Source organism: Mustelus asterias, chromosome 5 (genome assembly GCF_964213995.1).
Source record: "Mustelus asterias chromosome 5, sMusAst1.hap1.1, whole genome shotgun sequence".
Classification (NCBI taxonomy): domain Eukaryota; kingdom Metazoa; phylum Chordata; class Chondrichthyes; order Carcharhiniformes; family Triakidae; genus Mustelus; species Mustelus asterias.
The window spans coordinates 54855757-54880190 of NC_135805.1; the positions used below are offsets into that span (position 1 = coordinate 54855757).

The window sequence follows — 24434 nt, forward strand, 5'->3', positions numbered from 1 at the left end:
GTGCAGCAGACAGCATGCAAATTTTGCCTCCATAAAGGCTAGATGAATTCTCAAATGGGATGTCTACATACATGCTTCCCCTGTCCACAGCCTCAGTTCCAGAGACAATGCAACTACAGCTTCCATATTGATCGCAGATTTGGTGTGGAGATCAAAGACAAAAAACTTTCTACACTCTCTATATGGACGTAATTCACCACAACACCCCCAAAAACAATCTACAGTATTTCAATTAGAACAGAAGTCAGTCAACAGCACCATATCTGTAATTTAGATCGTCTTGTGCATGAGGATTCCTTATAGAACATAGAACAGTACAGCACAGGAATTGGTGCTTTGGCCCATGATGTTATGCCAAACATGATGCCAAATTAAACTAATCCCTTCTGCCTGCCCTTGGTCCATATCCCTCTACTTCTTGCATATTAATGTGCTTATCTAAAAGCCCCTTAAACACCCCTAACATCTCTGCCTGCACCACTACAGCCGGCAGTGCATTCAAGACACCTACCACTTTGTGTAAAAAACATGCCCTTCACATCGCCTTTGAACTTTCCTCCTCTCACTTTAAGTGCATGCCCCCTAATATTTGACACTTCCACTCTGGAAAAAAGATTCTGACTGTCAATCCTATCTATGCCTCTCATAATTTTATAGACTTCCATCAGGTCTCCTCTCAGCCTCCACCGCTGCAGAGAAAACAACCCTAGTTTGTCCAGCCTCTCCTTGTGGCTCATACCCTCTAATCCAGGTAGCATCCTGGTAAACCACTCTGCACCCTCCTCCAAAACTTCGACATCCTTCCTGTAATGTAGCGACCAGAACTGAATGCAATACTCTTCAGTGCGGCCTAACCAAAGTTTTATAAAGCTGCAACACAACATCCTGACACTTTTACTCAATGCCCCAGCCAATAAATGCAAGCATGCCATATAAGAACATAAGAAATAGGAGCAGGAGTAGGCCATCTAGCCCCTCGAGCCTGCCCCGCCATTCAATAAGCTCATGGCTGATCTGAAGTGGATCAGTTCCACTTACCCGCCTGATCCCTATAACCCCTAATTCCCTTACCGATCAGGAATCCATCTATCCCTGATTTAAACATATTCAACGAGGTAGCCTCCACCACTTCAGTGGGCAGAGAATTCCAGAGATTCACCACCCTCTGAGAAGTTCCTCCTCAACTCTGTCCTAAACTGACCCCCCTTTATTTTGAGGCTGTGCCCTCTAGTTCTAGTTTCCTTTCTAAGTGGAAAGAATCTCTCCATCTCTACCCTATCCAGCCCTTCATTATCTTATAGGTCTCTATAAGATCCCCCCTCAGCCTTCTAAATTCCAACGAGTACAAACCCAATCTGCTCAGTCTCTCCTCATAATCAACACCCCTCATCTCTGGTATCAACCTGGTGAACCTTCTCTGCACTCCCTCCAAGGCCAATATATCCTTCCGCAAATAAGGGGACCAATACTGCACACAGTATTCTTTACCACCCTATCTACTTATATGGCCACTTTCAGAGATCTATGGACTTGAACTCCAAGATCCCTCTGTACATCAATGCTGTTCAGGATCCTGCCATTAACTGTATGCTTACCCTTAACATTTGATCTCCCAAAGTACAGCACCTCACACTTGCCCGCATTAAACTCAATTTGTTATTTCTCCACCCATATCTGCAGCTGATCTATCTCCCACTGTATTCTTTGACAACCTTCTACACTATCCCCAACTCCACTGATCTTTGGGTCATCTGCAAACTTACTAACCCACCAATCTGTTTTCATCCAAGCCATTTATATATATCACAAATCGCAGAGGTCCTAGTACAGATCTTTGCAGAACACCACTAGTCATGGGCCTGCAGCCAGAAACACACCCTTCCGACACTACTCTGACTTCCATAGGTAAGCCAATTCCAAATCTAAGCAGCCAAATCACCGTGGATCCCATGCATCTTAATCTTCTGGATGAGCCTACTTCATGCATCTGAATGCTTGTTCAACCAGGTGGGATTAGGACAGGCCTTTGTTAAAAACTTGCATCGCGTGTCAAGTCAGCTGGAACTGACTAGACATCACATCTGGGCATTCCTAACATTTCTGGCGTATACACGCCCAGAAGGAAATAATAATAAAACAGGGAAATAAGAATACTGGTCTAAACATTAGTTTTTTCTTTCTGGGAAAAATATGTTGACCATAATTCATTCATGGGATGTGGACATCTCTGGCTAGGCCAGCATTCAATGCCCATCCTGAATTGGCCTTGAAAACGAAGTGGTGAGCTGCCTTCTTGAACTGCTGCAGTACATGTGGTGTAGGTACACCCACAGTGCTGTTAAAAGAGGGAGTTCCATGATTTTGACCCAGTGACAGTGATGGAACAGTGACACGTTTCAAAGTCAGAATGGTCCAAGTCTTGGAGTGGAACCTCTATGTGGTTGTGTTCCCATATGTCTGCTGCCCTGGCCTGCTGGATGGTAGTGGTTGTGGGTTTGGAAGTTGCTGCCTAAGGAACCTTAGTGAGTTTCTGCAGTGTTTCTTGCAGATGGTACACACTGCTGCCATTGTGCAAAGGTGTTAGAGGGATTGAACGTTTGTAGAAGGGGTAGCAATCGAGCAAGCTACTTTGTCTTGGATGATATCAAGCTTCTTTTGCAAATTGGAGCTGCACTAATTCAGACAAGTGGAGAGTATTCCATCATTTTCCTGACTTGTGCCTTGTAGATGGAGCGCCTTTGGGCGTTAGATGATGAGTTGCTCACTGCAGAATTCCAAGGACGGAAATTTCCTGTCCCGTCCGCCATGGGAATCATAGCAAGCAGGACATGGACCACACAAAAGTCTTTGACCTCGGGTGGGATTTTCCGGTCTTGGGGTGAGCGCAGCTGGAAAATCCTACCCCAAGTCTCTGAACTGCTTTTGTAGCCTACTGTATTTATATGACTAGTCTAATTGAGTTTCTGTTAAGGTTTCATAATTTGCCTGGTAAAGGGTCAATGTGCTTCAAGTAAAATAATTCAAATCCTGAACAAGTTACCCTTGCAGAGTTTACACATTCAGCATACTCAGAATTGTGAAGTGCACATAATTCTAAAGTTCTGCAACTATTCAGTTACACTATATTAGAATTTCAAAAATAAATCTTCCAACATGCTACTTTTCCATTTGCCTGTAATTTTTATTTGGCAACTGATAAAATGGAGGGCTAATAATAGCAGTCAGTGTAATACCAAAGAGCATAACAGGTTAACAATTCAGAAACCAGATACCTTACCAAACTCTCAGCATTAGTTCAATCTTTTCAGGATTGGAAAACTTACTTCTCATATTTATAGTTACATCAGGATATCCACTTGGCATCAACTTCCAGCAGTAATTATTTATACTACAGTAAATCAACAGCCAATTCAGCTCATAATTGGGGGCGAAAACATCTGCAACAAATTCCTATACAATTTGCAATGACAAATTGCACAGTTAATTACTGGCTGTGGAGTCCAATTTGGCCATAAAATGGCAGAAAACTGCAGAGATGCTCACAGGAATGCCTCTCACTCGACTGCTACTGTAGCGGTAACAGTATAACAAACCAACAAGACCAAAACCTACAAGGCTTTACAAATTACTTGTGTACAAAATGGAATTGGAAAATAAATGGAGGTAAATTTACTTGAGGCCCGTTTTCCTTTTTGGCCCCATCAACCAGTTCAACAAATACTAAAATCACGATTTGTACGAAAGTCAATAACTCTCCCAGTGTACCAGCCAACATTAATCTATAAATTAACAGTAATACAATAGATTATCTCATCATTTACCTCAGTGGTATTTGTGTGATCTTGCTGTGTACACTGACAGCCACGTTTGCCTACAAAACAAATGTCTACCAAAGTGGTGGGCAGTCTGCAGCCCGGGGGGGGGGGGGGGGGGGGGGGGGGGAGGGGGGGCCTCATGTGACCCATCAGGGTTCAAAGTGTACGCCACAAGACATTTTGTTGACTTACTCACACACAGTTGCCACATTCTACTGGTTTCCATCCACGTAGCTTTTTTCCTACCACTATGATTGAAGTGATATGCACGTAAAGCAAGGGCATGTGAAGTGAGGTGCATGCCGATTGCGCACAACATTGACTGCGAGAGCCGTGTGCTCCCTCTGCATCCAATCAAACATAAATGTTTTTGTTTTTAATCACTTAAAGTTGATGAAAGTTTTATGAATATGAATAAGCATCTTCTATAATTTGTTATAAAACATTTAGGTGCATTAAATATATTCAATGATCATAGTTAGTGAACATGCCCGGTTGCAATCTTGCAGCCCATTCACTAGCCTAGATTGCCCATCACTGGACTACTACTTAAAGGAATAATTAACTCTTGCGAGGTCTTTTGGGACTTATTAAAAAGTTTTACTTGGGACATGGGTAATTTTGGCTAGGCTCCTCCATTTAAATTTAAAATGTATTTATTAGTGTCACAAGTAAGCTTATATTAACGCTGTAATGAAGTTAGTGTGAAAATCGCCACATTCCGATGCCTGTTCAGGTACACAGAAGGAAAATTTAGCATGACCAGTGCACCTAACCAGCACGTCTTTCGGACTGTGGGAAGAAACCAGAGCACCCGGAGGAAACCTACAGAGAACATGCAGACTCCGCACAGACAGTGACCCAAGCTGGGAATTGAACCCGGGTCCCTGGTGCTGTGAGGTAGCAGTGCTAACCACTGTGCCACCGTGCTGCCATTAATTATCCATCCATAAGAGTTCTGAGGCATTAGTGGGCCATCTCATTGAGCTGCTGCAACCAGCATTGTTGTTCCACAAATAAAATCTATTAATTGCATTTGAAGAAGTTCTCTTTTTAACAAAAGAACAACACGGAGTCAATGTGCAGCAGCAGTTTGTAAAACAGCAGGTAACATGTTTCTATCACTCTTTAGTTGATGTAGCCCTCAATTTTTTTTATATTTGAATCAATATTATTCCATTTAACAATTTATAAACTGATACACTTAGTGTTTCTCTCGTTTAATCCTCTTGATCATCAAACGTAGGAGCTTTTAGTGAGAAACAAGTAATAAAGCTAAGAAACTTATGTACTTAAAACCAATGACAGAACTGAGAGATAAAAAACAACTTCATTTTTTATGAAGCATCACGTGACTGAAGATTACATAGGATACGTGCCGCAGAATAACATAAGAACTAGGAGCGGGAGTAGGCCATTTGACCCCTCAAGCCTGCTCCGCCATTCAATAAGATGTTTTCGTGGATTCAACTCCACTCCACCGCCTGCTCACCATAACCCTCAATTCCTTTATTGTTCAAAAATCTATTTTTGCTTTAAAAACCTCAACTGTTTCACTGGGCAGGGAATTCCACAGATTCACAACACTTTTGGTGAAGATGTTCCTCCTCAACTCAGTCCTAAATCTGCCCTCCTTTTTTATTGCCTCTTAGTTCTGGTTTCACTCGCCAGTGGAAACAATCTCCCTGCTTCTATCTCATCTATTCCCTTCATAATTTTATATGTTTCTATAAGATCCCCCCTCATTCTTCTAAATTCCAATGAGTATAGCCCCAGTCTACTTAGTCTTTCCTCATAAGCCAACCCTCAACTCCGGAATCAAGCTAGTGAACCTTCTCTGCACCCCCTTCAGTGCCAGTACATCCTGTGTCACGTAAGGAGACTAAAACTGTACACTGTACTCCAGGTGTGGCCTCACCAGCACTTTATACAACTGCAACATAACCTCCCTCTTTTTAAACTCCATCCTCCTAGCAATGAAGGACAAAATTGCATTTGCCGCCTTAATTACCTGCTGCACCTTCAAACCAACTTTGTGATTCATGCACAGCAGCATGCTGCAATTTTTTACCATTTAAATAATAGTCAATTTTGCTGTTATTCGTACCAAAATAGATGACCTCACATTTACCAACATTGTACTCCATCTGCTGGACCCTGGCCCACTCATTTTGACTACCTCTATCCCTTTGCAAACATTCAGTGTCCTCTGCACACTTTGCTCTGCCACTCATCTTAGTGTCATCTGTGAACTTTGACACGCTACACTTGGTCCCCAACTCCAAATCAGCTATGTAAGTTGTAAACAATTGCGGTCCCAATGCTGATCCCTGAGACACACCACTAGTCACCGATTGCCAAACAGAAAAACACCCATTTACTCTCGCTCTTTGCTTTCTGTTAGTTAGCCAATCCTCTGTCCATGCTAATACATTACCCATAATGCCGTGCACCGTTATCTTATGGAGCAGCCTTTTGTGCGGCACCTTGTCGAATGCCTTTTGAAAATTCAGATACACCACATCCACTGGTTCCCTGGTATACACCGCACTTGTAATGTCCTTAAAGAATTCCACTAAATTAGTTAAACATGACCTGCCCTTCATGAAGCCATGCTGTGTCTTCCTAATGGACAATTTCTATTCAGAAAACTTGGCATTTCTTCCTTGATGATAGATTCAAGCATTTTCCCTACTACAGAAGTTAAGCTAACCGGCCTATAGTTACCCGCCTTACAACCCATTCACCCAAACAGCTAATGGTCCACTCAAGCCTATTTTTCCTCATCTAAGCCTTGCATTCCTTCTCCTTCATGTGCTTGACTAGTTTTCCCTTCAATTTACTTTGATGTTTGCAGCTTCCATTTCAAAGATTGCTAGATTTATCATATTGCCCATTAAAAGCGTAGCTCAACCAAACAATCTCAGGTAGCCACCTACAAAATTACTGAACAGCTCTTGGTTTGAACTCCCTGTGCTTGCTCATGAAGGACAACACACAAGCTATGTTTAGTAACTGGTTTGCATTTCCAGATTCCCATCGAGAAATGTTCTGCTTCAGAACAATTTAGGGAGAGGGATAGAACACAAAAAATATATAAAGTTATAATGAGGATTTGCCCGAAGACATTCGGAAGCCCCAGCTGGGAAAATAGCTTTGGGATGGGGTCAGAGTCAGACAAAAAGAGAAGGACCTTTGCCAACAAAAAAAAGTTGGAACTCTTCACCCCCCACCCCCAACATCAACAGTATTGAGGGAATACCTTCACCACACTGACCGATTCCCTCCACCTTCCCCCACTATCGCCCCAAGCTTGGAGGCCAGATATATGAAGATTTCTAGCTCACTACTCTTTCACAATCTATTCCAAGGCTAATTTATAACAAACATTTATAGCATTGGATAAAGAATACACGAGCAATTGGTGGTTCATAGCCAACCCTACTTGCTGACTTACACCAGCTTTAATCTTAGTGATAAAGTCCCAACAGGTAATATCAAATTTACAAAAAATATTAGTTCTCATGCAATATGAAAATAAGAAATGAGAAAGAGGGATGAGTTTTCATGTCTCTATACCATGTCTGCTTCAAGAGAAAAGTTATTGGGAAAATGGACAACATATTTATTGGTACTTTTAAATACTTCATTTATATAGCAAAGCAATTCAAATTTTTAATCTACCTCAGAAGTTGCCATCATTTCTTAATCATTCAAACCTCCTAGAAAGGATTTTGTAGCATTGATGATGAACATAGTTAAACAAAGAGCCATCCCCATATGATATGCATGTATTAGTAACTTTGACGTATTGGTAAATTTTCTAAAGTTAGTGTCCGTTCACAGCAGTGTGAAAACATTTGTGCATGTTTTGGGTTGTCTATGCAACACTGAAGCAGTATTGACATTAGAATACATCTACTTGCTGCAGTGAATTTGAATAGTTATCAGTTATTAAGTATACTGATGGCCAACATACACATTGCTAACAGCGGTAATTGTTAATGTCACTGCAAAATGTAAACTAATTTTCTTTTTTTTGAGTTTATATGACTGATTGTCTTCACTATAGATGTGTATGTTACAGTGCATCAGTCACTTACCTTGGTCTGCGAAATACAAGTCCATACTGTTGACAAGCCAGGCCCACAGTGGGTGTGTAAACAATGGGCATGAATCTTTCAATGTCTGACGTCAGTACTCTGTAGAAGAGCTTTTCATTTCGGTCTTGCAGAGCAATTAGAAATATGTACCTAAAATGATAAGTAGAAAGAAAAAATAAATTTGCAGAAGTGAAGAAAGCACTCAAAATATATTCCATTGGACCAGTTTATAAAAGCCAGCACATTAATATATTTAGTACATACTGTATGTACTTTTTCTTTTAAACCCATACCTGCACTGAAATATGAATACTTAATTAGAACATTTTCCTCTTGCTGCTTTTACTTTATTCTTGCAATTACCAACTGAGGCTTTAAAAAGCTAAATATATTTACATCAGTGCACATCTTTCTAATTAAATTATCTATTCAAACTGACTGATGTAGTATATTTCAACAATACTATTTTAGCTAGGCCTCAAACCTACCCATATTTATAGGTAAAGGTCTATTGGATGGTATATGTAAAGATGAGTCTACAATATCGTATTCATGCTGATGATAGACTGAAGTTCACAGAAGGAGCAGTCAAATTCACCAATTAAAAATCAAATGTTCACTCCATGGCAGTAATAATATGCATTTGAACTAAAACAAGGCAAGTTGCAAGGAGCACCCTTTAATAAATTATCGCAATTCATTCAAGTTGTCGCATTCAGCATCAAGGATACAATTGTAAAGTCTTTGTCAACTTACAGCTAAATGAGTACATGAACACAAGCGTTTACTACAATATTCTGCATAGCATGAGATGCCTCTGTCATAGATTCAAAAAGGTACACAATTTTGAATACAGATATCCATAAATGGGCCTTTTAAAGATATTTACATGAACAGTGTGCATTGTCATATATCCCAGTCCGTTCAAGTCATAAACAAGGTAAATAGCTACTAATGTTCAATGTTCAGTCCCTAATTGACAGTGAAATAGTGTATCTCAATTGGAACAACGAGACATTGAACAGACATTCCACTTGATTGTTGTCCAGAGATCTCTTGTCTGAAGTATATGTTTATGTGGATGTCGGGCAAGGGTATCCCTAACCAGCTGTCAAGTCTAGCTTTATTTCCGAACACTAGCCAAATGGAAGGAGAGCAATATTTGAAATGAAATCATGGGTTCATTACCCATTTTGAATAACATTCTTGACTGAAAATGAAATTGCTTCAGTAGGTTGCCTGAAGTATTTATGTGGAGTTGACAATAGAAGCCAGTCAACAAGAAGTGTAGAATAGGCAAAGAAGTGTAGAAAATATCCATTTAGTACAGGAATACTTCTTCCCAACATAAATGTATCAAACAATTTTCTAAGTTATGTAACCAAATCCTTCTGTGTACATTGTTGTGCTGAAGATGTGGTGCCAGAGATATAAATCTGAAACTGGGTCATTCATTTGAGAAATTATTGCATGCCCCCAAACTGACTTGAGGACGAGCACAAAATAATGAAATCAGTTTAGTTTCTTGGGGCATAATGGAATCTCACCAAAAAATATATACACAATAGAAATTTGAAATGCCAAGTATTTCACCACTGGCCAATATTTTCCTTAATTCTTGGATTTCACAACTGATGTTAGCAAAATATTTCATTAAGATTTTCTCTCGAAACTGGTGAATACCTTTTAGCTCTAATGGAATAACATGCCTGTGCATCAAGATATTGAGTGCCCAAACCTTTTAAAAAGATACCATTCCTTTTGTCAAACTATATGTCTGCACCATCACCAAAGCCATCTACTTAAGTTCATGCCATTGCCTGACTCTGCAATCTGCTAACATTCTCATTCCCACCTTTGTTACCTTTAGACTTGACTATTCTAATGCACTTGTGACTAGACCTTCCTCTTCCCCTCTTGTAAATTTATACTCTTCCAAAAATCTGGCATCTGTGTTGCATCTTGCATCAAGTCAGGTTCACCAGTCAGCCCTGTTTAATTGACCTATACTGCATCCTGGTTAGGCAACATCTCAACTTTAACATGATCATACTCCTTTTCAAATCCCCCCATGGCCTCATTCCTCCCTCTGTAATCCCCTCCAACCCAACCACCCCGAAATATTTGCATTCATCAAATTTGCTTCTAGCACAATCCCAATTTTTAAAATCATTTCACCACTGGCATCCAGGTCTTCAGCTGCTCAGGTCCTAAGTTCTAGAATTCCCTCCATAAACCTCCATGTTTCTTTTCTCCTTCACTTCTACCTGTTAGTCCAAGCTTTTGTCATTGGCCCTAATATTCATCTCTCCACATTGCTTGGGGCCAAATTCTGTTTGATAACACACCTGTGAAGTTCCTTGGGACATTTCACTATGTTAAAGGCACTATATAAATAGCTCTTATACTTAAGATTAGCATTTCAGTTATTCAAGCCTCAACTGGAAATGTATAGGAAATGCATGTATGAATCAAGAAATGATCAATAGGCTGGGTCTCTTTATTGAAATAAAATGTCTGAGCATGACCAAATAGAGGTTATGGAAGATTGAGATAGATCACACATCGACAATGTTTCCTCTTCTGGAGAGCATAGATAGAGGTCATCAGTATAAGACAGTAACCAAGAAATCCAATAAAGAATTCAGGAGAAACTGCTTCACCCAAAGCAGAGAGAACATGGAACTCGCTACCACAGGACTGATGGGGTTTATGGCATTGAAACAGGCCATTTGGGCCAATGTAAAAGGCCACTGCAATACTTTTGAAGCAAAGGGAGGAAATTATTTGATTTATAAATGTCACATGTATTAGTATACAGAGAAAAGTATTGTTTCTTGCATGCTATACAGACAAAGGATACCGTACATAGAGAAGGAAACGAGGGAGTGTAGAATGCAATGTTACAGCCATAGATAGGATGTAGAGAAAGATCAACTTAATGCAAGGTAGATCCATTCAAAAGTCTAATGGCAGCAGGAAAGAAGCTGTTCTTGAGCTGGTTGGTACGTGACCTCAGATTTTTGTATCTTTTTCCCCCAATGGAAAAAGATGGGAGAGAATATAGCCGGGTGTGTGGGGTCCTTGATTATGCTGCTGCTTTTCTGAGTCAATGGATAGGAGGCTAGTTTGTGTGATGGACTGGGCTTCATTCACGATCCTTTGTAGTTTTTTGCAGTCTTGGCCAGAGCAGGAGCCATACCAAGCTGTGGTACAATTAGAAAGGATGCTTTCTATAGTGCATCTGTAAAAGTTGGCGACAGTCAAAGTGGACATGCCGAATTTCTTATGTCTCCTGAGAAAGTGGAGGCATTGGTGGGCTTTCTTGACAGGTTGTTGGTGATTTGGACACCTAGGAACTTGAAGCTTTCGACCATTTCCACTTCATCCCCATTGATGTAAACAGGGGTATGTCCTCCAATACGCTTCCTGAAGTCGATGACTATCTCCTTCGTTTTACCGACATTGAGGGAGCGATTATTATTGTCACACCAGTTCACCAGATTCTCTCTCTCCTTCCTATACTCCATCACAACATTGTTTGAGATCCGACCCACTATGGTGGTATCATCAGCAAACTTGAAAATCAAGTTGGAGGGGAATTTGGCCATACAGTCATAGGTGTATCAAGAGTATAGTAAGGGCCTGAGGGCACAGCCTTGTGGAGCACCGGTGTTGAGGATAATTGTGGAGGTGTTGTTGTCGTCTATCCTTACTGATTGGGGTATGTGGGTTAGGAAATCAAGGATCCAGTCACAGAGGGAGGAACCGAGCCCTAGGCACAGAGTTTGGAGATGTGTTTTGTAGAAATAATGGTGTTGAAGGCTGAGCTATAGTCAATAAATAGGAGCCTGACATTAAGTATCCTTGTTATCCAGGTGTTCCAGGGTTGAGTGTAGGACCAGGGAGATGGCGTCTGCTGTGAACCTGTTGCGACGATAGGTGAACTATAATGGATCCGGGCAATCTAGGAGGCTGGAATTGATTTGTGCCAAGACTACCCTTTCAAAGCACTTCATAATGATGGATGTCAGAGCCACCAGGCGATAGTCATTAAGGCATACTGCCTGGCTTTTTTTTGGTACAGGGATGATGGTTGTCTTCTTGAAGCAGATAGGGACCACAGATCGGTGTAAGGAGATGTTAAAGATATCTGCGAATACCCCCGTCAGCTGGTCTGCACAGGATCCGAGTGCTCGTCCGGGTATCCCATCTAGGCCAGTTGCTTTCCGTGGGTTGACTCTCGAGAAGGTTTATCTGACGTCTGCAATGATGACCTCGGATACCAGTTCAGCCAAGGCTTCTGGGGTGGAAGACATGTTCTCGCTGACCTCTTGTTCAATAAGGGCATAAAATGCATTGAGCTCATCAGGGAGGGGTGCACTGGTGCCAGCCATTCTACATTCTTTCATCTTGTGGCCTTTTGTCTTGCAGACCTCGCCATAGTTGGTGGGAGTCCGTGTGACTAGCCTGGGACTCTCGCTTGGTCCAGTAAGACCTTTTGGCATCTTTGATGGATTTCTGTAGATCGTATCTGGATTTCCTGCGTAAGTCAGGGTTGCCTGACTTGAATGCCTCGGACCCAACTCCAGCAAGCAGTGGATATCCCTGTTCATCCATGGTTTCCACGGAAACACACAGATTTTCTTCTTTGGCACAGAGTCTAATGAAGTCAGTTACTGTAGTGGCGTACTCATTTAGGTTGGTCGCTGAGTTTTTAAATATTGACCAGTCCACTGACTCGAAGCAATCCCATAGGAGATCATCCGATTCCTCAGAAAAACGTTGCACGACTTTCCTCATCAGATTCTTCCATTTCAGTTTTTGCTTGCAAGCCGGGAGCAGGAGCACAGCCTTGTGGTCTCATTTGCCAAATTGTGATAGAGCGGTAGGCATGTTTGTGTAAAAGTAGTCCAGAACGTTTGGACCTCTGTTGGAGCCGGAGACATGTTGGTGGCAACTTGGTAGGACATCCTTGAACTTGGCTGCCAGTTTGAGCACAGCAAGGTTCCACAAACAGTAGCTCACAAAGTGGATGTCCAAGTGTCATCAGCACATACTTTGGGAGATCCACAAACTAATCAAAAAAGACCAAAGCTATATTTCTGTGAGGAACATACACGACAGGTTCCTGTTTCACACAGGGCTGCACAGCATCATAATGCTCAGGAAATCCTACTTGTATTGTTTCAACTAAAATCACACTTTCACATCATGTCTCATGTGGCTCTCATGGATTTGGGCAGTATGGAGCATCATTGAAAGACCTACAGTACCTGATTTTATAATGTGTGCCAAAAACCACATGCAACAACCAATCCATACATTTATCTTAGAGATAGCTAAGACAACAGCCAGATGATTTGGGCCCGCTTGACGCAGGCACAAATCTCGTAATGGCCGATAACTCTCTCTCTAGAGAGAGAGAGAGAGAGAGAGAGAGAGAGGGGGCCATAACTGGATTTGTACCAAGGATGTTGCATGCCCAGCAAAGGCATGGACCTGATTACCATCGATTTAAATAATTTCAAGAATGTGTAAACAGCATAATGCTGTACTTTCCAGGGACGTCAGAAGCTCCCCCTGCCAGAAGGGGATGACCATGAGATGACCACACCCGGGGGGCGCAAAGGTCAGTGGAGCCCCTGGGAGGTCAGGGACATAGCCCTGGCACCAGAGGGGTAGAACCAACCTGGCCCCACCACACGACAGAGTCAGGTGACGATGGGGAGGGGGTTGGGTGGAGAATTGCAGGCATATTAATCGATGAGGTGGGAGGAATTGCTGGTGATAATAGATTGGGGGGGGTCCCATCTCTTAAGTGATTGGGGCACTGCAGCATCTTTAGGCAATGCCCCTCAAGAATGACAGCACAAACACCCTCCCCCCCCTGCTTTTCCTTGACAAAAAAAAAGTGTCAGAATATCTGGAGAGAAAACCTGGCTGCTTCTCTGGGGAGAAACATGTTGGTTTTCAGTCAGAACCTGGCACTGCCATTTTTTTGGAAAAATGCCACCCAATGTTGAAGACACTGGTGCTATATACAAGCCAACATTTTGCTTTGCTCTAATAACTAACTTGATATTCCATTACAGCTTGAAGATACTTGGTATTGGTATAACTATTTAACCATATCAAAACACCACAAATAACAGCTGCCACAAATATTCATATGTTAAAGGATTCCTCCTTCCTTTAGGGTATGAACCACCACCTTCTACAAATAGGATTAGATTAATAAACTCTTGTCTGCAACACAGCATTAGCCTATGTATTGGTTGTAGATTTACTGAACTACTGACAGGAACGGGTATAATTTTTCAGCACAAGTGGTCAAAACATTCTAAAATCAACTGCACCATCACTCAACCCTTCCTACTCATGTTATAAAATTCCCCTTACAAGTGCTTTCAAAAACAACAATCTTCTCAAACAAAAGACTAAGGAGTGTGTAAAATTGTCATTTCAGGCATGTCTGTCAAAGCAGCATGTGCACCACCAGCTCACAAATTCTAAAGAATTGCATGATTCAACATTGTGTGGGCTAACAATTTAAAGTAATGTCATCTTGATCTCTTTGCAAGATGCAAAGAAACCAAAGCTTCCTGTGCACACACTCCTGACCGAACATTTAAAAAACGCAGGTACAGGTACAAACAGTTGCTTCCATAATTCCTCCTTTTTCACCCTGTCAGTGTGATATCCATTAGGTACAATTAGTTTCACAGCATCTGCATTCAATGGTGTACCATGTTTATTAAACAGAACAAATGTGGTTTCAGCTAGTGGAACATTTGCCTGTCAAAGTTTCAAAAAGCATTTGAGAAACTATATTTAGCAATGAAATTTAACCCATGGTAGATAAATTAATGCCAATTCATTTTGTAAAGCCAAGCACATCTCATTGGACTTGTTTTACCAAAAACTATGAACTTTGAGGAAAAAGTGGAACTTCAATCTGTAACAGGAAATTGATTACTTATTTGAAAATGTCAATTTCATCAAAGTAAAGCCTCTACTTCAATATTCTCATCAGGGATTTCATTCACAAGTGATTTTATAAATGCACTCTTGATGGTGCAAAATTACTCAAAATTAACCTGCACATAAAACATCACTAATAAAGGCAAATTACTGCGGATGCTGGAATCTGAAACCAAAAGAAAATGCTGGAAAATCTCAGCAGGTCTGGCAGCATCTGTAGGGAGAAAAATGAGCTGACGTTTCGAGTCCACATGACCCTTTACCAAAGCAAAGGGTCATCTGGACTCAAAACATCAGCTCTTTTCAAACATTACTAATAGTTTACTTTGCATCGAGTGTTTGCGCTACAGATCCACATCAGTTCTTCAAATTACTTCAATCAAAAAGCATTTTGTTCATCAGTATATTCCTAATCCAATATATTATGAAATATAGTTTTAAAATGTGCTAATAAATATACAAAGATTGGAATAAAATAAACAGAGGGCATGAGAAACACCAGAGAACAACAGTAATCCTCCTGTCCATTGACTCTGTCTACACTTCCCTCTGCCAAGCAACCAGCATAATTAAGGACCCCACGCACCCCAGACATTCTCTCTTCCACTTTCTTCTGGTCGGGAAAAAGGTCTGAGGTCACGTACCAACCGACTCAAGAACAGCTTCTTCCCTGCTGCTGTCAGACTTTTCAACGGACTTACCTTGCATTAAGTTGATCTTTCTCTACACCCTAGCTAGAACAGTAACACTACATTCTGCACTCTCTGGCTTCCTTCTCTATGAACAGGTATGTTCTGCCTATATAGTGCGCAAGAAACAACACTTTTCACTATGTTAATACATGTGACAATAATAAATCAAATAAATCACAATTTTTCACGCCTAAATAATATGTTGAAGACATTTAAAGAGCACAATGCTATGATATAATTAGTAAGACGGCATTACACAAGTCTATCATTGTACTAAGGATTTACAATGTGCTAATCAAACTACATTTAGCAAAGTGTTTGGTTCTGGTAACCATGCCCACTGGAATCCCAACTCAGATTCAAGTTTATTTATTAGTGCCACAAGTAAGCTTACATAAACACTGCATTGAAATTACTGTGAAAATCCTCGAGTCCACACTCCAGTGCCTGTTCAGGCACACAGAGGGGGAATTTAACATGGCCAATGTACTTAACCAGCACATCTTTCGGACAGTGGGAGCAAACAAGAGCTCCTGGAGGAAACCCATGCAGACATGGGGAGAACGTGTAGACTCCGCAGTGACCCAAGCCGGGAACCAAACCCAGGTCCCTGGTGCTAAATTGCTAACCATCCAATCTCTCAATCGCTTCCTGGCTCCCATGCTGTTGTTAAGAGTGGCCTCTTTAGACTCTGTCATCATTCAACCCTTGATTTCAAGGTTTTTGCAGACTACCATCTCATCTCCAAAATCCTTGAATTTGTTGCTATTTCCATCTTTCGCAAACTTCAAGCTCGAGTCTCTCCAATCAAGTTTCAGACCCCTCCCTACTGCACAGGAGTAGCTCTCATCAATCACACATCTCACCCTATTTGCAGCAATTGAGATAAACAATCCCTCATTATTCTTTACCATCAGTAGCCTTTGACACTGGGGGTGATTCTCCAGGCCCACAAGCTACAACCTGGATTTCTGATGGCCCATGAATTGGGTGAGAGGGCCAACTCGGAATTCTCGCTGGGCATTAAATTGGCCGAGTGATTCCCGACCCACTGCACCTGCCCAAATGAGGGTCTTGCACACAGTGCGAGAGTGAGGACCTCCCAATTGGACTTCCTGCTGAGGAGGCAGGAGCCTAAGTCCAGCAGGTGACGATCTCTCCTGGTCCTGATAAGCATGAATCAGGCACCAGTTCCATGGCAGATGGATGAGCATTGTTGGTGCCATCACTGTATGCTCCACACAAGCCTCTGCCTACCTTTCCTGATCTAAAACTATGAGGGGCCACCTTTAAAGGTAAAGACCTGGTGTGTTTAGCTTAACTGTATCCAGGAATTCCTGCAGCGATGTTCTAGGACTGAGCTGATTGACCTCCAACAACCACAAGTATCTGCCTTTGTGCTAGATATTACAATCAAGGATAACAATTCCCATTGACTCCAGTTTGCTAGGGCTCCTTAAAGCCACATTTGGTTAGAAGCTGCCTCTCATCTCTGGAGTGGAGCTCTTTTGTTCATGCTTGGACCAATGCTATAATGAGGTCAAGGCTGATTGACCCTGGTGACCCAAATTGATTGACATTACTGGACAAGTGCTGCTTGATAGCACGATCAATGACACCTTCCACTATCCTACTGATGCTTGAGAGTAGACTGATTGGCCAGATTGCTTTTTGTTTGTCGACAGGCTGCACCTGTGTAATTTTCCACATTATCGAGTAGATGTCAATGTTGTAGCTGTACTGGAATAGCTTGGCAAGAGGTATGACTAATTCCGGAGCACGTCTTCAGTACAAATACCAGAACCCACAGCCTTCTGCCATTTCCTGATACCAAATTAGTTGCAAGACTGGCATCTGTGATGCTGGGGTCCGCAGGAGGAGGCAAACTACATAATGTACTCAGCACCACTGGCTGAAGGTGACGTGAATATTTCAGCCTTGTCCTTTGCACGGATGTGCTTGGCTCCCCCATCATATTTGTGGAGCCACTTCTCTTCCAGGCCCTAGTTTAATTGTTCACCACCATTCACAACTGGATGCAGTAGGACTGCAGAACTTGAATCTGATTTGTTTATCATGGGATAGTTTAGCTCTGTTCACAACATGCTGCTTCCACTGTTAGGCATGTTTTTTTTTGCCATAACATCCAAACCAGTTGCACGAGATACTGAGGGACAAGATATATGCATATTTGGAAGAAGCATAGTTTTGTGCAAGGAAGATAATGGTTCACCAACTTGATTGAGTTTTTTTAAGAAGTGGCACAGATAATTGATGAGGAAAGGGCTGTGAATGTATTTTTATGGACTTTTGTAAAGCGTTTGACAAGGTCCCACATGACAGACTGGTACAAAAACTAAAATCACATGGGATTCAGGGTGGACTGGCTAGATGGATACAGAACTGAGTTGGTCACAGAAGACAGAGAGAAATGGTGGAAGGGTGTTTTTCAGAATGGAGATCTCTAAGCTAGTTGTGTTCCGCAGGGATCAGTGCTGGGACCTCTGCTGTTTGTAGTATATATAAGTGATCTGGTGGAAAACGTGAGTGGTCTGATTAGTAAGTTTGCAGATGACACGAACATTGATGGAGTTGCTGATAGTGCCAGGAATTGTCAGAGGCTACAACAGGATATAAATAGATTGAAGACTTGGACACAAATGGCAGAAAGAGTTTAATCTGTACGACACCTCTACTTTCTCAGAAGACTAAGGAAATTTGGCATGTCAGCCACTACTCTCACCAACTTTTACAGGTGCACCATATAAAGCATTCTTTCTGGTTGTATCACTGCTTGGTATGGCTCGTGCTCTGTCCAAGACTGCAAGAAACTACAAAGGGTCATGAATGTAGCCCAGTCCATCACACAAACCAACCTCCCACGCATTGACTCCATCTCCACTTCCTGCTGCCTTGGAAAAGCAGCCAGCATAATGAAGGACCCCATGCACCCCGGACATACTCTCGTCCACTTTCTCTTGTTGGGGAAATGATACAAAGTCTGAGGTCACGTACCAACCGACTCCATAAAAGCTTCTTCCCTGCTGCCATCAGACTTTTGAATGGACCTACTTCGCACTAAGTTGATCTTTCTTCTACATCCTACCTGGGTGGGCGGCATGGTGGCAGTGGTTGGCACTGCTGCCTCACAGCACCAGTGTCCTGTGGTGGGGAAGTTGTTGGCAAGCTAAGAGGTATCTCTAAGATTCTTAGAGATAGGATGTATGCGCATTTAGAAAGGAATAAACTCATTAACGATAGTCAGCATGGTTTTGTGAGAGGGAGGTCATGCCTCACTAACCTGGTGGAGTTTTTTGAAGAAGTGACCAAAATGGTTGACGAGGGAAGGGCCGTGGATGTCGTCTATATGGACTTTAGTAAAGCGTTTGACAAAGTCCCTCATGGTAGGCTGGTGAAAAAGGTTGGATCTCATGGGATAAAGGGGGAGGTGGCTAGATGGGTGGAGAACTGGCTTGGTCACAGAAGACAGAGGGTGGTAGTGGAAGGGTCTTTTTCCGGCTGGAGGCCTGTGACTAGTGGTGTTCCGCAGGGCTCTGTATTGGGACCTCTGCTGTTTGTGATTTATATAAATGATCTGGAAGAAGGTGTAACTGGGGTGATCAGTAAGTTTGCGGACAACACAAAATTGGCAGGACTTGCAGATAGTGAGGAGCATTGTCAGAAGCTACAGAAGGATATAGATAGGCTGGAAATTTGGGCAAAGAAATGGCAGATGGAGTTCAATCCTGATAAATGCGAAGTGATGCATTTTGGTAGAAATAATGTAGGGAGGAGCTATATGATAAATGGCAGAACCATAAAGGGTGTAGGTACGCAGAGGGACCTGGGTGTGCAAGTCCACAGATCCTTGAAAGTGACGTCACAGGTGGAGAAGGCGGTGAAGAAGGCATATGGCATGCTTGCCTTTATAGGACGGGGCATAGAGTATAAAAGTTGGGGTCTGATGTTGCAGATGTATAGAACGTTGGTTCGGCCGCATCTGGAATACTGCGTCCAGTTCTGGTCGCCACACTACCAGAAGGACATGGAGGCTTTGGAGAGAGTACAGAGGAGGGTTACCAGGATGTTACCTGGTATGGAGGGGCTTAGTTATGAGGAGAGATTGGGTAAACTGGGGTTGTTCTCCCTGGAAAGACGGAGGATGAGGGGAGACTTAATAGAGGTGTATAAAATTATGAAAGGCATAGATAGGGTGAACGGTGGGAAGCTTTTCCCCAGGTCGGTGGTGACGTTCACGAGGGGTCATAGGTTCAAGGTGAAGGGGGGGAGGTTTAACACAGATATCAGACGGACATATTTTACACAGAGGGTGGTGGGGGCCTGGAATGCGCTGCCAGGCAAGGTGGTGGAGGCGGACACACTGGGAACGTTTAAGACTTATCTAGACAGCCATATGAACGGAGTGGGAATGGAGGGATACAAAAGAATGGTCTAGTTTGGACCAGGGAGCGGCGCGGGCTTGGAGGGCCGAAGGGCCTGTTCCTGTGCTGTATTGTTCTTTGTCCCGGGTTCGATTCCTGGCTTTGGTCACTATGTGGAGTTTGCATGTTCGCCCCATGTCTGCGTGGGTTTCCTTCAGGTGCTCCAGTTTCCTCCCATAATCTGAAAGGCGTGCTGGTTAGGTCATTGACCGGAACAGGCTCCAGGGTGTGATGACTAGGGGAATTTCACAGTAAGCCTTACTTGTGACTAATAAATCAATTTTTAAACTTTAGCTCTGATTGTAACACTACATTCTGCATCTCTCCTTTCCTTCTCTACGAATGGTATGCTTTGCCCGTATAGCATGCAAGAAACAATACTTTTCACTGTATACATGTGACAATAACCAAAATCAAAAATGTGAGGTAGTGCATTCTGGAGGATCAAATTTAGGTGCAAATTATACTATAAATTTGATTTTCACATGTATTAGTATACAGTGAAAAGTATTGTTTCTGTGCGCTATACAGACAAAGTATACCGTTCATAGAGAAGGAAACGAGAGAGCGCAGAATGTCGTGTTAAGTCATAGCTAGGGTTCAGAGAAATATCAACTCAGTGCAAGGTGGGTCCAATCAAAAGTCTGATGGCAGCAGGGAAGAAGCTGTTCTCAAGTCAGTTAGTACGTGACCTCAAACTTTTGTATCTTTTTCTTCTAAATGACAGAACCCTTAGGAACATTAACAGAGGGATCCAGGTGTGCAGTTCCCTAAAAGTGACAACATAGGTGGCCAAGGTAATCAAGAAGGCATATGGCATGCTCACCTTCATTGGACAGGGCATTGAGTACAAGAGTTGGCAAATTATATTGCATCCATATAAAACCTTGGTTCAGCTGCATTTGGAGTATTGTGTGCAGTTCTTGACACCACACTACCAGAAGGACATGGAAGCCTTGGAGAAAGTGCAAAGAAGGTTCACCAGGATGCTCCTTGGTCTCAAGGGTGTTGACTATGAGAAGGGATTGAATAAACTGGGATTGTTTTCACTGGAAAGACGGAGGCTGAGGGGAGACCTGATTGAGGTCCACAAAATTCTGAGGGGCATAGGGTGGAAGTGTCAATTACAAGGGGGCACAGGTTCAAGGTGAGAGGCGTAACGTTTAAGGGAGATATGTCAGGGGAGTTTTTCACGCAGCAAGTGGTTGGTGCCTGGTACATGCTGCCAAAGGAGGTGGTGAAAGCAGGCATGTTAGTAACATTTAAGAGGCATCTGGATGGGTACATGATTGAGGGGATAGAGGGATATGGTTCGAGTAAGAACAGAAGGTTTTTTTTTAACTTTAGTTAGGGCATCATGATCGGAATGGGCTTGGAGGGCCAAAGGGCCTGTTCTTGTGAAACATAGAAGAAAAGATACAGCACAAAACAGGCCTTTCGGCCCCACAAGTTGTGCTGAACATATCCCTACCTTTTAGGCCTACCTATCACCCTCCATCATATTAATAGAAATATAGAAAAACTGCTTTGCTTATTTGTGTTCTTTGTTCTTGAAGTAGTGGGCTGAACTCACCAGACATCAGTCTTGCCTTGCAAGACATTGGTCTCACCTATGGAAGCACTTTTTTCACAGAGCTTGCATGGTAACTCTGTTGCCTGGTACTACTTTCCAGGCCTATGAGTGTCCATCTCTTTGTTGCTTAGCTAACTGGAGTATGGGTTGGCCTCTGCACTATGATTTATTCCCTCCCCATAAAATGGTCCTGTGCTGCTCACAGAGTTCTTATTTCCAAGGTTAGATCGTCTTTTGTCTACGGGTTTTATTTAGGCCTGTAGCAATGCTGCATTTTAAGAATCTTTCCCTCCAATGTCCCAATTTTGTAATTGAATTGCGCCTTGGAATAGTCAGAATTGACTTGGAAATTTGGATTTTTGATCTTTGTGCAAAATTTTAAAATGTTTCGTTTTAAGAGCTGTCTGAATTTCAAGATGGCCTCACCGTCCATTCAGCAACAAAGGGATTTTCCTTACTTGCCGGTTTCATTGGGTTCCAAAATAATGCCAATGACAATCACCCCAAAGAACTGTTTTAACAATAGCTGCCAGGACCACCTACCTGATGACTTCTCTTGTTCAGCATTTTACATTTTTAAACTCGTCAGCCTGTTGAATTCTGGCTTCTATTCACAATGTTCCCAAAATATTTACTTAACTGTTTCTTAAGAACGTAAGAACTAGGAGCAGGCATAGGCCATCTGGCCCCTCGAGCCTGCTCCGCCATTCAATAAAATCATGGCTGTTCTTTTCGTGGACTCCACTTCACTTACCTGCCCGCTCACCATAATCATTAATTCCCTTACCGTTCAAAAATGTATCCATCCTTGCCTTAAAAACATTCAATGAGGTAGCCTCAATTGCTTCACTGGGCAGGGAGTTCCACAGATTCACAACCCTGTGTGTGAAGTTCCTCCTCAACTCAGTCCTAAATCTGCTTCCCCTTATTTTGAGGCTATGCCCCCTAGTTCTAGTTTCACCTGCCACTGGAAACAACTTCCCTGCTTCTATCTTATCTATTCCCTTCATAATCTTGTGTTTCTATAAGATCTCCCCTCATTCTTCTGAATTCCAATAAGTATAGCCCCAGTCTACTCAGTCTCTCCTCATAAGCCAACCCTCAACTCCAGAATCAGCCTAATCAATCTCCTCTGTACCCCCTCCAGTGCCAGTATATCCTTTCTCAAGTAAGGAGACCAAAACTGTACACAGTACTCCAGGTGTGGTCTCACTAGCACCTTAGGCCGCAGCTGGAATACTGTGTGCAGTATTGGTCCCCTTATTTGCGGAAGGATATATTAGCCTTGGAGGGAGTGCAGAGAAGGTTCACCAGGTTGATACCAGAGATGAGGGGTGTTGATTATGAGGAGAGACTGAGCAGATTGGGTTTGTATCCATTGGAATTTAGAAGGCTGAGGGGGGATCTTATAGAGACCTATAAGATAATGAAGGGGCTGGATAGGGTAGAGGTGGAGAGATTCTTTCCACTTAGAAAGGAAGCTAGAACTAGAGGGCACAGCCTCAAAATAAAGGGGGGTCAGGTTAGGACAGAGTTGAGGAGGAACTTCTTCTCTCAGAGGGTGGTGAATCTCTGGAATTCTCTGCCCACTGAAGTGGTGGAGGCTCCCTCGTTGAATATGTTTAAATCAGGGATAGATGGATTCCTGATCGGTAAGGGAATTAGGGGTTATAGGGATCAGGCAGGTAAGTGGAACTGATCCACTTCAGATCAGCCATGATCTTATTGAATGGCGGGGCAGGCTCGAGGGGCTAGATGGCCTACTCCTGCTCCTATTTCTTATGTTCTTATATGCAACATAACCACACTAATTTTAGACTCCATCCCTCTAGCAATGAAGGACAAAATTCCATTTGCCTGGATGTTAGGGAACTTGGGGACATAAATAGTGATGTCTTGAGGAGTATACATATTACAGTGAAGGAGCTGCTGGAAGTCTTAAAGCGCATCAAGGTAGATAAATCCCCAGGACCTGATGAAGTGTATCCCAGGACATTGTGGGAGGCTAGGGAGGAAATTGCAGGTCCCCTCGAAGAGATATTTGAATTACCAATAGTCACAGGTGAGCTGCCTGAAGACTGGAGGGTGGCAAATGTTGTGCCTTTGTTTAAAAAAGGGCTGCAGGGAAAAGCCTGGGAACAATAAGCCTCTGAGCCTCACATCTATGGAGGATAAGTTATTGGAAGGTACTTTGAGAGACAGAATCTACAGGCATTTAGCCACGCAATGACTGATTAGGGACAGTCAGCATAGCTTTGAGAGTGGAAAATCATGTCTCTCAAATTTAATTGAGTTTTTTGAATGGGTAACAAAGAAGGTAGATGAGTGGAGTGCAGTTGATATTGTCTACATGGACTTTAGCAAGGCCTTTGACAAGGTACTGCATGGTAGGTTGTTGCATAAGGTTAAATCTCATGGGATTCAGGGCGAGGTATCTAAATGGATACAAAACTGGCTAGCTGACAGAAATCATAGAAATCATAGAAACCCTACAGTACAGAAAGAGGCCATTTGGCCCATCGAGTCTGCACCGACCACAATCCCACCCAGGCCCTACCCCCATATCCCTACATATTTTACCCGCCAATCCCTCTAATCTACGCATCCCAGGACACTAAGGGGCAATTTTAGCATGTCCAATCAACCTAACCCGCACATCTTTGGACTGTGGGAGGAAACCGGAGCACCCGGAGGAAATCCACGGGGCAGGCTCGAGGGGCTAGATGGCCAGAGGGTGGTTGTTTTTCAAACTGGAAACCTGTGACCAGCAGTGTGCCTCAGGGATTGGTGCTGGTCCACTGTTATTTGTCATTTATATTAATGAT

The 24434-nt window shown here is 42.6% G+C and overlaps 1 protein-coding gene across 1 annotated transcript in view; it reads right to left on the reverse strand.

The window, feature by feature from the left end:
- The window catches only part of me1 (malic enzyme 1, NADP(+)-dependent, cytosolic), a 558590-nt gene that overhangs the window by 343381 nt on the left and 190775 nt on the right, over positions 1–24434 (reverse strand). The window contains exon 3 of the mRNA XM_078212605.1: positions 7919–8068. Coding sequence (XP_078068731.1) covers positions 7919–8068 — 150 coding nt within the window. The remainder of the gene's footprint in view (positions 1–7918; positions 8069–24434) is intronic.